Source organism: Plasmodium gonderi (genome assembly GCF_002157705.1).
Source record: "Plasmodium gonderi DNA, contig: Chr13, whole genome shotgun sequence".
In the NCBI taxonomy this organism is placed as follows: Eukaryota; Apicomplexa; class Aconoidasida; order Haemosporida; family Plasmodiidae; genus Plasmodium; species Plasmodium gonderi.
In genome coordinates, this window is record NW_021628938.1 from 643,932 (window position 1) to 659,328 (window position 15,397).

Consider the following 15,397-nt stretch of genomic DNA (forward strand, 5'->3'; position numbering starts at 1 on the left):
TTTTTTTTTTTTTTCATAACTATATTCTATGAGGAGACATTGCAAATGTCTAATTGACAATATGCTTGTTTGTACCATCATGTTTTTGTAAACTTCACACAATTAGTAACACACAGTAATCATTTCTTTTTCCCCAAGGAGGTATAATAACACATAGATAATTTGCTCATAATTGTCCATAAATGGGCAAAAATGATTTATTATTTGCACGAGGTACTTTGACACACCTGATGGGGGAAATTATGCGCATACATATTTCTATACAAAACCCGTTTTAGTATTTTTCTTAAATGGGATAATTTGAAACTTTTTCATTATCATGAATTTTATTTTTGAGTTTGTGATAATTATAAATGTATGAACATGAGGAGACAGTTGTGTTCCCAAGTTTTTTTCCCATTTTCCAGAGTTATTCACTTTTTAAAATCCCCTTTTAAAACGACTTAATTTTTTTTTTTAAATTATCCAATTCATGCTTCTTCTTAACATACCTACTAGGAGAAAAACAATCTGTTGTGAAGAAGAACAGTTCTTTTTCTCTTTTTCTTTAACAGTTGAGTATAACTCTGTATTAGCCGCAAGCACATATGTTGTAGGGCAGCAAATAATCGAATGGCAAGGAGTAGACTGTCACTTGGAAACAAAAGGGATACACACACACCATTACACACAAGTGTGCATATGCGGAAGGAGGATATAAATTCATCATAATAATAACAAGGTATCCAGAATGACAATAGAGTTTGTGGTAAATCTGGAAAATCACAAGAGAAGGATTTGGAGCATCTGCTGGAGTCCCGATGGAAATTTCCTTGCATCTGTAGGAGCAGACAAGTATATAACCATATGGATTAAAAAAACTAATAATAAAATAAAAAATGCAAACAGTAATAGTAAATTTATGAAAAAATTAAAAATGTTTGGTGATATGAAACACAAATCAGGTAACATAGAATTTGATGTGTATGATATTATAGAATCAAATCACGAAAAATCCTTGAGACACATTGAATTCTCTAGGGATGGAAGTTTTTTTGTTGTTGCTTCATTTGATTCTAAATGTTCTATATATAAGAAAAATAAAAATGAAAAATGGGTTTTTTACAAATTTTTGGAAGGTCATGAGAAAGAAGTTAAATGTGCTTCCATTCATCCAACTAACAAATATATAGTAACTTGTGGAAGAGACAAAAGTATATGGATACATGCCAAAGCGGATGAGATGAGTTGTGGTGGAGAGGATGGTGGTCAGTTGAAACAAAATATGACAATCAATGATGAACATACTGGAAACACTACAAATGATGAAGAGCAAGAGAAGATCGATACAAACATTGACGAAGCGAATGGAAACTCAGGGGACAAAGACTCATCACAAATGGATAACAAACTTGACTTCAATTTTGACGGATATTTAACGGCACATTCTGAAGATATAAAATATGTCGCATGGTGTCCCCTAAGCGAGAATACGTTCATTTCACTTTCGTATGATAATTCTCTAAAATTATGGAATAAACAAATAAATGAATGGAATTGCATACAGACATTAAATGAACATACTTCTGTTGTTTGGTGTGTTGCTTTTAATTTTGATGGCTCTGAATTTGCAACATGTTCAGATGACAAGTCAATTCGGATATGGAAAAGTGAGAAAAAGACCTGGTATAATAAACACAAGTACCCTTTTCTCTATCAGCAAATTGTAAAGGATGCAAGAAAATCATCAAATGATAGTTCTCTCACGTGTCTTGTAAATAAATCAAATGATACACTAGATGTTAATGCAACGAATGACAAAAATAGATATGCTAATGATATCCACAGAAATAGTAACCATAACAGTAGATGCAACGGAAAGGAAAAAGGGATAAACGAACTCAATTTGATGGAAAAAAATAAAAAAAATTTTGAAAAATCAGAAGAACCGAAAGTTCATGTAGCAGAAGAAAAAATTTCCTGTGCAAATTCCAGTGTTCGAATATTAGATTATTCAAAAGAAGAGAAAAATGCACACACAGTTATAAAAAGCGCCATACAAAATAATTTTGTCCCTTTGTATTTCGATCATGGTCTTTTCAAGTTTGTTTACAAGTATGGAGATGTTTTGGGAGAAAATATGGAAAAAGGTAATGAGAACAAGAGAGAAGAACAAGAATTAGGACACCAGGAAAAAGGGAATCAAAACGAGGAACATTTCGAAACACAAGATGGAATAAAAAACGCATCGCACAATACATCTCATAATTCGACACATAATGCATCTCTCAATGCATCACCAAACGATGAAGAGAACGGATGCAAGATGTCCAAAATGGATGTCAATGAACTGAGAGAAGGAATCCAAAAGGGAGACGATAAATCAAGTAGGAATAACGAAGACATCACAAAGAAAAACGAGGAAAACAGGGTGTTAATTATGAATGATGGAGACAAAACTGATATACAAAGTACAAGTAAAATTATCCATGACGAACAAGAAACAAATACTCCATTTGCAGAAAGCTCCATTTCTTCCATGAGCATGATTCCATTTTTGAGTGACAAGGAAAAAGATTTCAAAAATATATCATTTGATGATTGGAAAATCAAACATGTAATTGAGGGGTATCATAAAAGAAGTATTAGTTACCTAGACTGGAATGCATATGAAGATTTACTTGCAGTGTCTTCTTTTGATAATTCTTTAAAAATATTTCAGAAAAATATAAACACATGGAATTTAATAGATAACATTGAAAATGCTCATTTGAGTGATGTTAATTGTGTTGTTTGGTGCCCACAAAAGTATCAAGATTATTTCTTGCTAGCAACGGCAGGGGATGACTGTGTCATTAACATATGGAAGTACACGAAAAATTAGATGTTCATTGTGTCTTATTGTGGTACTATTATTAGTTGTGTTCTTTATTCTCAGTGCTGTAATATTTTTTTAAGTTATTTTTGCATCCCTTTTTTTAGCCTATTTTTAAGTTTTTTTTTTTTTTTAATTTTATTTACTCCTTTTTTTATTTTATTTACTCCATTTTTTATTTTATTTACTCCATTTTTTATTTTATTTACTCCATTTTTTATTTTATTTACTCCATTTTTTATTTTATTTACTCCATTTTTTATTTTATTTACTCCATTTTTTATTTTATATACTCCATTTTTTATTTTATTTACTTTTTTTTTTTTTTTTCTGTCTCCCCCAATTGAGTAACTTTAAATGATCTCGCCATGACACTACCACACACATTCACATGGAAAGATGTACATGTGTGTATATATTCCCAAAATAATATCCTTGTGTGAAATTCTTGCTGCTCCTTACTTATGAAGACAAACTTTTTAGTTACATTTCATTACATATATATATTTTTACTTATAATAATGCGTAAGACCTACTTTCCCCCTTTCCCATTTTTCTTCTCTTTTTTTGTCATTCGGAATATAATTATATTACTTCTATCTACATCTTTATTTATGTGAAAATTTATTTTTCTCTTTTTATGAATGTATTAAAACCCTAATTACCCAGTATGGTTTACGCCGTACCCCACACCGACTTTTTTTGTTTTGGTGTGATGGTATTTTCATTGTTCTTCATTTAAACTGGACATGACAAAATATGCATCGGGGAAAATGTTTCACATAACTGTCAGTTTTTTTTTTTTTTTTTTTTTTTTTTTACAACAAATGTGTGTATATAATATATCAGATTATTATATTTTTCCGCTTATAAGAACATGCATTACATTTGGTGAAATTTTTGATCTTTTTCCCAATCTCTTTATCTTTGTAATATAATGGCAAACTCAACAGGATGAATAATCAAAATTATTCGACTATAGGATACATTAGTTGATCTATTTCTACCATAGGTATCTTGAACACCTAAATGAGTATGATGAAAATAATTGTGTGTTCATGTAAATTTTGTTAAGTTTCATATCGAGTTTGTTTTCTTCACTAAGCCAAGACCAGTGTGTTGCGTCAGTGCTTGTAGGGAACAGTCCCTTTGTGAAGAGGCAGCAAGAAAATTAAATTATTTACTTATGCTGTACTTAATTTTTTTATTTTTTTTTTTTTTTATATCCTCTTTATAAGTAGTAGCATAATTGCGATATTTCGAATTGAAAGTGTCTACAGAATTTTTCAATCATATTCATTTATAAATGTCTGAAAAAGTAAACATCTTCAATTCGTATAATTTTGCGCCTTGTTCACAACAAAATAGCATTGAAAAAAAAAAAAAAAAAAAAAAATTTCTCATTTTTAATTACATGTGCACTATACATATATTTTTCTGAGCATCAAATGTAGAAATCGAATTGTGAGTGTTTTTCCCCAGTTGAATTTTTACAAAGGCATTTTTCCAGAAATAAAGAAAATGAGACAATTGCATGTTAGTTTTGTGCCAAGGGGGAGAAAATAAACAAAACAGAGAAGAAGAAAACAACACTATCCAAATGGTTCAAAACAGGAAAAGCGCAACAAAGAGGAAATGTAAATTCCTGTTTGCTTCTCTTAAGGGTTAAACATGTACATGAACACAATTCCCCTTTACCCACACACTCGAATTTTAAATGAGCGCGTGAGATGTGTAATATATGAGACGATGCAACTTTGCAATTTTGCTTTTTTTTTTTTTTTTTTTTTTTTTTTCTTAAATAAAAAAATCCCGAATATGAAAATGTAGCATTTTTAATGAGGACAAAAATGTAAAACTACGAATATAAGTACAAAAAGGAAAGCCAAAATAACTGTCTTAAACCTTCTATATTTTATGAAGTCGAGTAATTAATATCATTGTTTTTTTTTTTTTTTTTTTTTTTTTTTTTTTTTTTTTTTTTTTTTTTTTTTTTTTTTTTTTTTTTTTTTTTTTTTAAAAAAAAAAAAACGTGAAACGCTTTTATTAGCATTAATAAAAAAAAAAAAAAAAAAGAAAAAAAATTTATCTTAAAATTTAATTGTTTGTAAATAAAGATGATAGAAAAAGTGGACAAGGAAGGTAATCAACCTTCAAAAAAAAAAAAAAAAAAAAAAAAAAAAACCTCAGCATGTACAGTGTCTTTCATAAAAATGAATATGAAAAGGAAAGGAGAAAAATAAATATGCAGACATGCATATCTCACATCCCTCCCCACTCCCAAACATACATAAAAAAATATACACATGTGGATGTATTTTTTTTCACTTTTTTTTTTTTTTTTTTAAAAAGATGGTGCTGGGAAAAACGAAACTACACTAATAAAAAGACACAAATCGGAAAAGGAGATAGGCAAACCGATGAAAGAATATGAAATAAAATGTGATGAAGATTCCAGCAACATTTCTTTATTACATATGTGTTCATTTTACACAAAAAAAGAATTTGATGTTGTGAATATGAAAAATTATTTATGGATAAAAATGAAGGACAAAGCGAAGAGGAAATCGGATTCGGAATACGACCACTATGTTAGCAGGAAATATTTGAAATTTATATGCTTCGTGAAAAAATATATAAAATATTATTCTGATTTGAAAATGAGAAGTTACAAAATCAGTTCTTATGCAAATAATTCCAAATGTTTGAGCAGTCTTAGCAACCCCCTCGACAGTATGAAAAGAAACTCTAATCCAATTGTTTGTACAAAAGAGAAAAATGGTTTGTGTAAAAATAATTTCAAGTTAAAGCATAAAAAACATTTATCCATATGGCAAAAATTCCAAATATATATTTTGAATAAAATGAGATATTTTTTTATAAGTCCCTTTTTTATTCCTCATAATGATGACAACAGAAATAGTAGTAACAATAACAAAGGTGACGAAATAAAACAATTATTAACATTCAGAAACGAACATTCTGAAGATGTATTTATTGACAAATTTTACTCTTCTCTTCCCTTCAAAATGATATTATATTCAACAATTATGATTTTAATATCGTCGATTAACTTTTTTATTTTACATTATGTTGTATTTAATATTGTACATAATGTAGGGAAAGCAGCAATTTACCTTAATGCGTCTAAATTATTTTTTGATGTTTTATATTTCTCCTTTTTTGTCACATATATCTTTTTGTTCAGTTCCAATTGCATAGATAGGATATTATATTATTCATATAATTCTTGTTACATATTTGCTTTTCTCACGCTTTTAAGTAATTTTATTCTGTTGCAGTTGTTATCTCCGTCTGTGTCTACTAACCTAGTTAAGCACTCTCAACCTGGTGTTCTTACTCATATTTGTACATCCATGCAAACAGACGACTTCATCAACCACATGTCTCCACACGAAACAGCTAAAGAGAATCTATCTATCCTACCCAGAACCCATGATATAATGATCATGATGAACTATATATATTTATCCCTACTGTGCTCCTTAAGAAATTACATGATTCTTTACGATTTTTCTCTAAGTTTTAAATTTTCCATTTTTTGTATGTTCTGTGTTTTCATTTTTTCCACGTATTCATATTTTTATCTACAATTTTCATACAACTACATGGTTGTTTTGTTTTGTTTGTCACTTTGTTTGATTGTTTTTTCCTTATGTTATGAATATAGCTATGAGAAAAGATGCAGGTGTTTGTTCATACGGGGAAAAGAAGCGGAAAAAGCAGACGTGGATGAAGCGAACAAAGAAGACGAACCAGTGAAAAGAGACGAACCAGCGAAAGGAGACGAAACAAACGAAGAAGACAAAGCAGATGAAACAGACAAAGCAGACGAAGCAGACGAAGCAGAAGAAGCAGAAGCGGAAGAAGAAGTATACTCGAAGAAGAGGCCTAACCATTACATGACGAAATACTTCTCGATTGAAAACTCAATTCCCATGTCCCCCATTGAAGATATTTTGAACAACTTGAAGTCTTTGGTAGATCAAATGAAAAAGCTTGAAGAAGATGCAGATGAAAAAAAATTATCAGAAATAAGTAAAATGCTAGAAAAAATAAAAAAATGTGAAAACATTTTGAGGACGCAAAATTTGAATGAAGTCCAAATATACAAATACAGGAATTTTGAAAGAGTATACAACATGTGGTGTTTAGATAAAATAGAGAGTACTTATTGCGAAAAAAACGAAGAATTCAGATCCCTATCTCAAAGTCTTAATAGAAAATCTTTTAATTCTTTTTCAAATATTCAATCTTTATTGACATACAAGTTTCAAGAACAACATAATGAATCCTATGAATGGAATGCTGATATAGAACTTTTGTACAAGCGCAATGTTTTCATTTCCATTGGCTATAAGTTACTTTTTCCGCTTGGGGTATTAGAGGCAAGTTTTGACAAAGAGAAGTTGAAGAATTTTCTTACGAAGATGTATTCACTTTACAATGAAGTCCCGTACCACAACAGCTTGCATGCTGCCCAGGTATCCAATTGTGCATGCACTAATGTTTGTGCGTCTGTATGTATGTGCTTCTGTATGTATGTGCGTTTGTATGCATGTGCGTTTGTATGTATGTGCATCTATATGTATGTGCATCTATATATATATGTACCTATTTACACACACGCATGTGCACATCCTCACCCCCCAACCCCATTTTAAGGTTGCGCATTTCAGCAAGAGCATGTTGTTTCTCCTTGAGATAAACCACAAAATATCGGCAATCGATGAATTCTGTTTACACGTTTCTTCCCTGTGCCATGACGTAGGACACCCTGGGCTGAACAATTACTTTTTAATAAATTCAGAAAACAACCTAGCGTTGACATACAATGATAATAGTGTTCTAGAAAATTACCACTGCTCATTGGTTTTTAAAACATTGAAAGAGAAAAATTGCAACATTTTCGAGAATTATCCATATAATATTTTTATTACTTGCAAAAAAAACATCATTAAGGCTATTTTGTCAACCGATATGAAAAATCATTTTGAATACATTTCAAATTTTCGAACATCAAAAGAGTTTATAGATTTCGATATCCTGACAAGCGATCAAATATGGCAGATATTTTCCCTCATTTTGAAGGCAGCAGATATTGGACATGCAACTTTGGAATGGGATAAACATTATGAATGGACAATGAAAATTAATGAAGAATTTTACTTACAGGGGTTGTTAGAAAAATCGTTAGATATGCCAAAGAGCTTTTTATGTGATATAACTACTATTGATAAATTATCTACCTCACAAATTGGGTTTCTAAAACATTTATGTTGTCCTCTTTTCACAGAGTTAAATTCAATTGCGAAAAATAATGAAATTTACATTCATTGCATTTGTTCTATTGAAAATAATATAGAAATGTGGGAGAAAAACAAAAATAACCAGAAAAACCTAGGATTATATGAAAAATACAAAAATGAGAATTTAGCTGACAGATTTAAGCTGTTAAAATTTGTGTAAACGTGTGGAGTGCAGGGGTTGACGGTGGAACTCTTTGAACATGCATCGAATTGTTTTATTTTTGTTCTGTTGCTCTTTTGCTATTTTGCTGTCTTGCCATTTTATTTGGCTGCTTTATTTTGTTATTTCACTGCATTAAACTTTATTTCTCTTAATTTCAGTTTATTATTATATATTTTTTTTTTTTTTTTTTTTTTTTTTTTGTTCTCTACGAAAATGAATTGGCAACATTACACATCCTTCTACATAACTTCTTTGTTTACAATTTGTATGAAAAATTGGATATCCCGTTTTTAAAATTTATTCACCCATCTTTACTCTTTTACACCAACTCTCATTGGGACAGGTTTTCCATTCTTATGAATTCAGGAGATAGGAAACATGCTTATGCAAATTCTTTCACAGTTGAATGAGCACAGTTAAGTGTGCACAAAATAGATATGCATACATAATTAATTGAAATGAAACGAAATCGTCTACGATTTATTTATAGAATTCCAATTTTGCTTATTTTCATGTGTTAGAGACGATGGAAATTAAGTGAAAACGACATTGATAAAGGGGGGGGGGGGGGGGGGGGGTTTTTAAATGCTGCTGTTTTTTTTTTGTTTGGGTGTTTTTTTTTTTTTTTTTTTTTTTTTTTTTTTTTCCCCTTTTTTANNNNGGGGGGAGGTTATTCAATGCTGCTGATTTGTTTTTGTTTGGCTGTTTTTTTTTTTTTTTTTTTTTTTTTTTTTCTGTTCCCTCTTTTAACATTTACTTGCAGTGGATAAAAATGAAAAAAGGTTTATTATATTTAACAGGCTTTTACGAATGCAAATAGGAACAACCAAAATATGTACCCTTTTTGAGTGAAAAAAAAAGAAAATATTTTTTCATTTTAAGCCCTCCACGGATGCGTCGAATGGGGACATGTATTTATGATTGTATGAATTGTAACGTATGGATAATATTTGCCAATTGACAATAGACCTTATATGTGCACCTGTACGTTCATACGTTAGTGCATTCATCTGTTCACCCCTCTCCTGTTTGCATTCTTATGTTTTTGCAAAATTTGCATGATCGAATTTTTCCTTAGACCACGCACAAACCATTTGGCCGAAACAGAATTTTTGTACATGTGTAACAAAGACAAGAATGCATATATTGGCTTTGCTTTTGCTATGTACATGCACTTCCATTTATGTGTGCAGAAATGTTCATTTAATGTATAATAGCTTTGTTAATGTTCATAATTTAGGTCTGCAGGGAAATAAAAATCTATATATGAAAATAAATTTATGCAGATACAAGAATTGTAAAAAGAAATTACAACATGTTCATGTTGGTCAAGAAATAATTATCGGTACTCGTGATTCCCCATTGGCAATAAAACAATCAGAAAAGGTGAAAAGGAAGCTTTTAGCACATTTTAAAAAAATTAATAAAAATGTGAATGTTATTTTAAAGCCAATAAAAACAACAGGTGATAAGATATTGGATAGAAATGTTGGATTATTTGGTGGAAAAGGTATATTTACAAAAGAGTTAGATGATCAGCTAATAAAAAATAATGTGCATATCTGTGTGCATTCTTTAAAGGATGTTCCAATGGAATTGCCTGAACAAATACACTTGTCATGTTTTTTGATAAGAGACACAATAAACGATGTCTTCTTGTCGATGAAGTATAGGACCTTGGGAGACATAAACAAAATGAAGGTGGATAATAGTGATAATTATGGTAACGATAACACAATGGAAGAACACTACAAACTCGCGCAGGAAACACAAGAGTTGCATAAAGCTGATGCATATACAGGGAACTACAATTTTGATCAACAAGATAAACTATCAAGAACCATTGGAACATCTTCCTTGAGAAGGAGAAGTCAAATTAAATATACATATAAAAATATAACAATAAAGCAAATACGGGGCAATATAAACACAAGAATTGCAAAAGTGTACAATGGAGATTATGACTCCATAATAATTGCAAAATGTGGATTAGAGAGATTAGTAACAAAAAAAGCGATTCGAAATATAATAAGTAGAAAGAACCGTTTACTCAAGAAACCTATTATTATTAATTATAATAACACTAATATAGATTTAAGTCTTTTTAATATACAACAAATAAATACTAGGACAATATTCCCCGCTTTATGTCAGGGGATTATAGCGGTATCATCGCACAAAAATAATAAAGTCATTTCTGATATTTTGAAAAATATAAACGATGATAAATCTGAAATCATGGCAAATATTGAAAGATCGTTTTTGTACCAAATCGAAGGTAATTGCATGATGCCCATTGGAGGATATACAAAAATTGTGAAAAAGCAAATATTTTTCAATGCTGTAATTAATGACATTCAAGGGCGTGAAAAATATCACGTTCGAGAAATTGGACATGTACACAATTACGATGATATTGCAGTAAAAGCTGCCATAAAAATAAAGGAAAAAATAGGCATTGAAAAGTTCAACAAAATACGGGAAGAGGCAGCTCTGTATTATGCATAGCATTTTGTCAGAGAGAAAAAAGAAACTCAAACCCAATTCAAAGCAAATTCAAAGCAAATTCAAGAACAAATTCAAGAACAAATTCAAAGCAATTTCAAGAACAAATTCAAAGTAAATTAAAAAAAAATTTCATTTACATTTTCCAATTTTAGATACATATTATACATGTACATATTTTCCTCTGGAGAAGCGGAACATAACTTTCCTAAGTCGCAGTGCACACATAAATTCACAAGTATAAATCTGTATGATGTGCGAATTTAACCGTTTTAATACATTATTGGAGAAGTTACATGTGACATGCACATGGGTAAATATAAAAACATAGCTTTTCCTTAAAATTTCTCTCAATCAGAAGTCGTTTTATGTAAAATTGGGTTACTTATTTTTTTCTCATACGAATAAGCTTTATTCCATGTGCACTAAACAACATAAACACAATTGTTTTGCATATATTAGGTATGTTCCATCTTTTTTCTTAACCATTTTTACTAGACACTTTTTCCTTTTTTTTTTATTTTTTTTTTATTTTTTCTCATGAAGCTATAAAAAAAATTCTCTCTTTTCCCTCATACAACGAGAGGAATTTCCTTCCCGAAATTTTTTAACAGAAGTCTCTGCAATGCATCAGGACATTGAATATGGTTTGGGTAAATCTATGCTTGAATAGGTACATATATACATATGTATATATTTTGCACATGTGTGTAGCACCCAACTGGTTTCGAAAAGCAATTGGGTATTGAAAGAAGACTTGCTTTTATTATGTCATAGGAAAGAGAGTACATATAGTGGAACTACATGTAGCGAATGTGCTTAATGTATATGACGCTCTGAAATGGTTTAAAATTTGGCAGGAAAAAAAAGATATCATTTGTAGATATATGGATATATGAAGATATGTTAACAAAAAAGTAGATAATAATTTGCCTCATTATTGCTGTAGTTTTTTTTTTTTTTTTTTTTCTTTTTTTTTTTTCCCTATGCTCAGCATGATTAATTTTGAACTGATATCAGAAAAAGTGGGGAACATTTCAGTATTTAGCGATTGCATATAAAAAGCAAGGAAAAAAAAGATAAAAAAAGAAAAAAAAAAATATGAAGAAATTCTTCCTTTCATTTTTTAAATATAAGGGTGATATATTTTCCCATTCATGAGCTTTATTAACATTCCCGCAAAATGAAAACACTTTTATTGACTTATTTTTTTGTTTATTTATTTTTTTTTTGTTTTTGTTTTCATTTTTTCATTTTACAAAACATGAATTAAGCTAAGTATTTCGTATGCAAACGCTGAAATATAGTTCATTTTTACTTAAGAAAATTTTGATTAACTATCATTTTGTCTATAAAGGAAATATGCACAAATGGAGAATGGTAGAGAGAGTGAAAAAATTAAGGTTAATCTGTTTACATGTTTATAAGCTTCAATACAAATTTAAAAAAAAAGAAAAAAAAAAAGAAAAAAGAAACCTGCACACAATACAACGTTACACATGTTATACAGAACATACAAATGGTATATATATCTCATCTACAATGAAATGAGAATGTATCAGTGTTATTACAACTCTTTTTTTTTTGATCCCTCACACATTTTTAATTAGATCAATATGAAGGAACATCAATGGAAAATATTTGAATATAATATGAGCAAATGGATGATTGAAAATAAATACATTTTAGATAAGGAAGAAAAGAAAAAATTTTACAAGTGTGCAAATTATAGTATAGGCACTGGAATGATAAATGCGTCGTTAGTGTATTATTTTTGCAAAAGAAATAATAAGTTCTTCACACCTACGTCAAGATTATTTCTCGTATTTTCATTGGGTATTTATACCTCCATGGTAGTTAATAAAATTTTTAGACGCAAAGCATACATGGAGGTAAGTTAACCAAGCATACTCTTTTGTGTTTATGCAACGTGTCCATCCATTGAATTGTTCGTGAAGTGAATGATAAATGATAGAGTGTGTGTCAAATTGTGAGTACAGAAATGTGTATACGAAATTGTGTGAAAGTTTGCTGGATGTTTGAGCACACGTTCGGTTACATCTCCATTTCAATAGTTATTTTCTTGTTTCCAGTAAAATTCCTCAAAACTTGGAAACATTCTGTAAAATATCGATATTTACCCTTCTTTTTTTTTCTGTAAAAAGATATTAACAGAGAAAACGACAATGACCGATAAGGCAAGAGAAGTCATGAACGACATCTTGAATGTAAAAGAAGACATTGATAAAACGTCTTCAAGTGGTAATGTAAACAAATTAGATAATAAGAACACTTTAAATATATATTCCAATGCCTTACATGATGATGGGCAGGCTGGACTAAATGTAGGGGATTCCCACCCGAAGGACAATGTAATTTTTTGTGCATTAAAAATATTTTATTGTTTGATTGCATACTATTTTGTGTGTTTACATACGTTCCTATCAGCATTCATATATATTTTTTACATGTGAAAAATTCTTTCTCCTCATTTTTAGACAAATGCATCTTTAGTTCAAGATTTGTAAGTTTAAAAAAAAAAAAAAAAAAAAAAAAGGATATTTGTACATTATGTGTATGGTACATATATATATATATATATATATATATATATATATATAATACATATGAGAAAAATGCATGATTATGTACCTATTTTGTTAATTCCATTTTTGCAGGAATGAAACCATTTTAAATGAACAAATGAATGATGAATTTGAAAGGTACAAATACACTACAAAAAAAAAAGAAAAAAAAAAAGTTATCAATATTTCACAATTCTTTTTAAATATGCTTTACACTATATGCACTTTATATATTATGGGATCCATGAAAACTATTGTTTGTAGGTGCAAAGATTTATCAATTTGCACAGATGAAAATTTAAAAAGAATAATAAAATCATTAGAAAAAAATTCTTAATGTGTTTACTATTATTTGCAACACATTACGTACGCGCCTATATGTGTACGTACCTCCTGAATGTGGATGTAAACATATCATATGAATAAAAATTCTTCTATTTAAAATGAGCCATATGCATGAGAGAATGCCAGAAAAAAGAGATGCAGATAAAAAAGAAAAAAAAGAGGAAAAAAAAAGGGAGAAAAAAAAAAAAAAAACTACATTACATTCTGTAAAAAAACATATCAATGCATACATAATTTGCAGGAAAAAAAAAATTGAATGAAATAAGAAATGCAATTTTTTAAATTGTCCATTTCATATTGTGTGCATGAGGCACAAGAACATTTACAGTGTCTTTTTATTTTTCCTCAGGCAAAATTTATACATTTTAAAAGAACCTAGGGAAAGTAAGAAAAAACAAATAAAAAAAAAAAAAAAAAAGCACGAGTGAGCTAATTTTTATACCTCCAAAATTATTAACTTGTCATGTAATAAAATGTGTTTACGACAGCAACACAGGAACGAGTCCATACGAATTTATGTACACACACACACATAATTAAACATTGCCACCTTTTTACTTTTAAGCCAAATATGTCAGCTGGGATGACATAAGAAGAATGAATAAGTGAAAAACAAGAGCATGCCAATGTATATCAAGAAAATTAATACATCACCAATGAGTTAACACGTCGCAAATGAGTTAAGAAGTCACAATTAAGTACTTTTAAAACATATGCTTAAATTTATTGAAAAAGCTTTCATAGTGAAAATTTCTGCTGTCATTATTAAATTTGTTAACATACTGAAAATAATTAAAGTCCGAATAAAAGGACAAGATGTAATTATAAAATTTAATGGCTTGATTTTTTGTAATTGTACTATTTAGAATATTTAATTTTGTTAAAATAATTTCCTTATTCTTTAATTCATCAAAAAAATTTAATGTTACATATGGCATTGAATTTGATCTAAATTTATTATAATCTCCAAGAGCTGTGACGAATACCAACTTGTCGTCAATAAATTGGCAGTAGAAATTTATGTACCCATTTTGGTTCATATGTGGAATAATAAAATGAGAATTATTTTTACAATTATTTTTAATCAATTCATATTTATTTATAGTTATATAATCTGTTACGACATATTTGTCATTTTTATACCTTTCCTTCCAGATGTTTATAATTTTCTCTTTATCCTGCCTTTCGAGTAATTGCAGTTTTACTATATTTTTTAATTCTCTCGAGGTGGGTAATGAAAAATAAAATCTTTTTCTTACACTATATATATGCATATTGGTTTAGTCTTCTTCTTGCATAAGCTTAATTCTGTGAGCAGCGCTTAGTGGGGTTCCTTGGGTTGGCAGGGTTGGGGGCTAATGTGTAGAGTGTTTATATGGATTTATCCACTTTTTCTTGGACAAACAAAAAAGGCTTCATTATTCAACATTTAGCTGAAGGATTCGATAGTCTTATATTTCAATTTTTATATCTTCTTTCAAGTATCCCTTTTTTTGACAACCTCATTTTTTTTTCCTCCCATCCCCATGTAAGCGAAGTACATGATAATTAAACTGAAGATTTACTATAACTACGTAAACAAGTCATCTATTCGTCATTTCATTTGCTGCAACAT

The 15,397-nt window shown here is 29.4% G+C and overlaps 5 protein-coding genes across 5 annotated transcripts; 4 read left to right on the forward strand and 1 right to left on the reverse strand.

Moving 5' to 3' along the window:
* Positions 1-730: 730 nt before the first annotated feature.
* PGO_130990 (cytosolic iron-sulfur protein assembly protein 1) lies at positions 731-2,863 on the forward strand (the record flags this gene model as incomplete). Its single annotated transcript, XM_028689615.1, has 1 exon — positions 731-2,863. The coding sequence occupies one exon, from the start codon at positions 731-733 to the stop codon at positions 2,861-2,863; it is 2,133 nt and encodes a 710-aa protein (XP_028545416.1).
* A 2,108-nt stretch (positions 2,864-4,971) lies between these two features.
* On the forward strand, positions 4,972-8,344 carry PGO_131000 (3',5'-cyclic nucleotide phosphodiesterase; the record flags this gene model as incomplete). The annotated part of the gene is made up of 3 exons (XM_028689616.1): positions 4,972-4,996; positions 5,207-7,359; positions 7,541-8,344. 3 exons carry the CDS (start codon positions 4,972-4,974, stop codon positions 8,342-8,344), a joined length of 2,982 nt encoding a protein of 993 aa, XP_028545417.1.
* Positions 8,345-9,484: 1,140 nt separating this feature from the next.
* On the forward strand, positions 9,485-10,855 carry PGO_131010 (porphobilinogen deaminase; the record flags this gene model as incomplete). Its single annotated transcript, XM_028689617.1, has 1 exon — positions 9,485-10,855. One exon carries the CDS (start codon positions 9,485-9,487, stop codon positions 10,853-10,855), a length of 1,371 nt encoding a protein of 456 aa, XP_028545418.1.
* Positions 10,856-12,222: 1,367 nt separating this feature from the next.
* On the forward strand, positions 12,223-13,774 carry PGO_131020 (hypothetical protein, conserved; the record flags this gene model as incomplete). The annotated part of the gene is made up of 6 exons (XM_028689618.1): positions 12,223-12,255; positions 12,463-12,744; positions 13,018-13,224; positions 13,351-13,376; positions 13,531-13,575; positions 13,702-13,774. 6 exons carry the CDS (start codon positions 12,223-12,225, stop codon positions 13,772-13,774), a joined length of 666 nt encoding a protein of 221 aa, XP_028545419.1.
* A 712-nt stretch (positions 13,775-14,486) lies between these two features.
* PGO_131030 (ATP synthase mitochondrial F1 complex assembly factor 1) lies at positions 14,487-15,056 on the reverse strand (the record flags this gene model as incomplete). Its single annotated transcript, XM_028689619.1, has 1 exon — positions 14,487-15,056. The coding sequence occupies one exon, from the start codon at positions 15,054-15,056 to the stop codon at positions 14,487-14,489; it is 570 nt and encodes a 189-aa protein (XP_028545420.1).
* Positions 15,057-15,397: the final 341 nt, after the last annotated feature.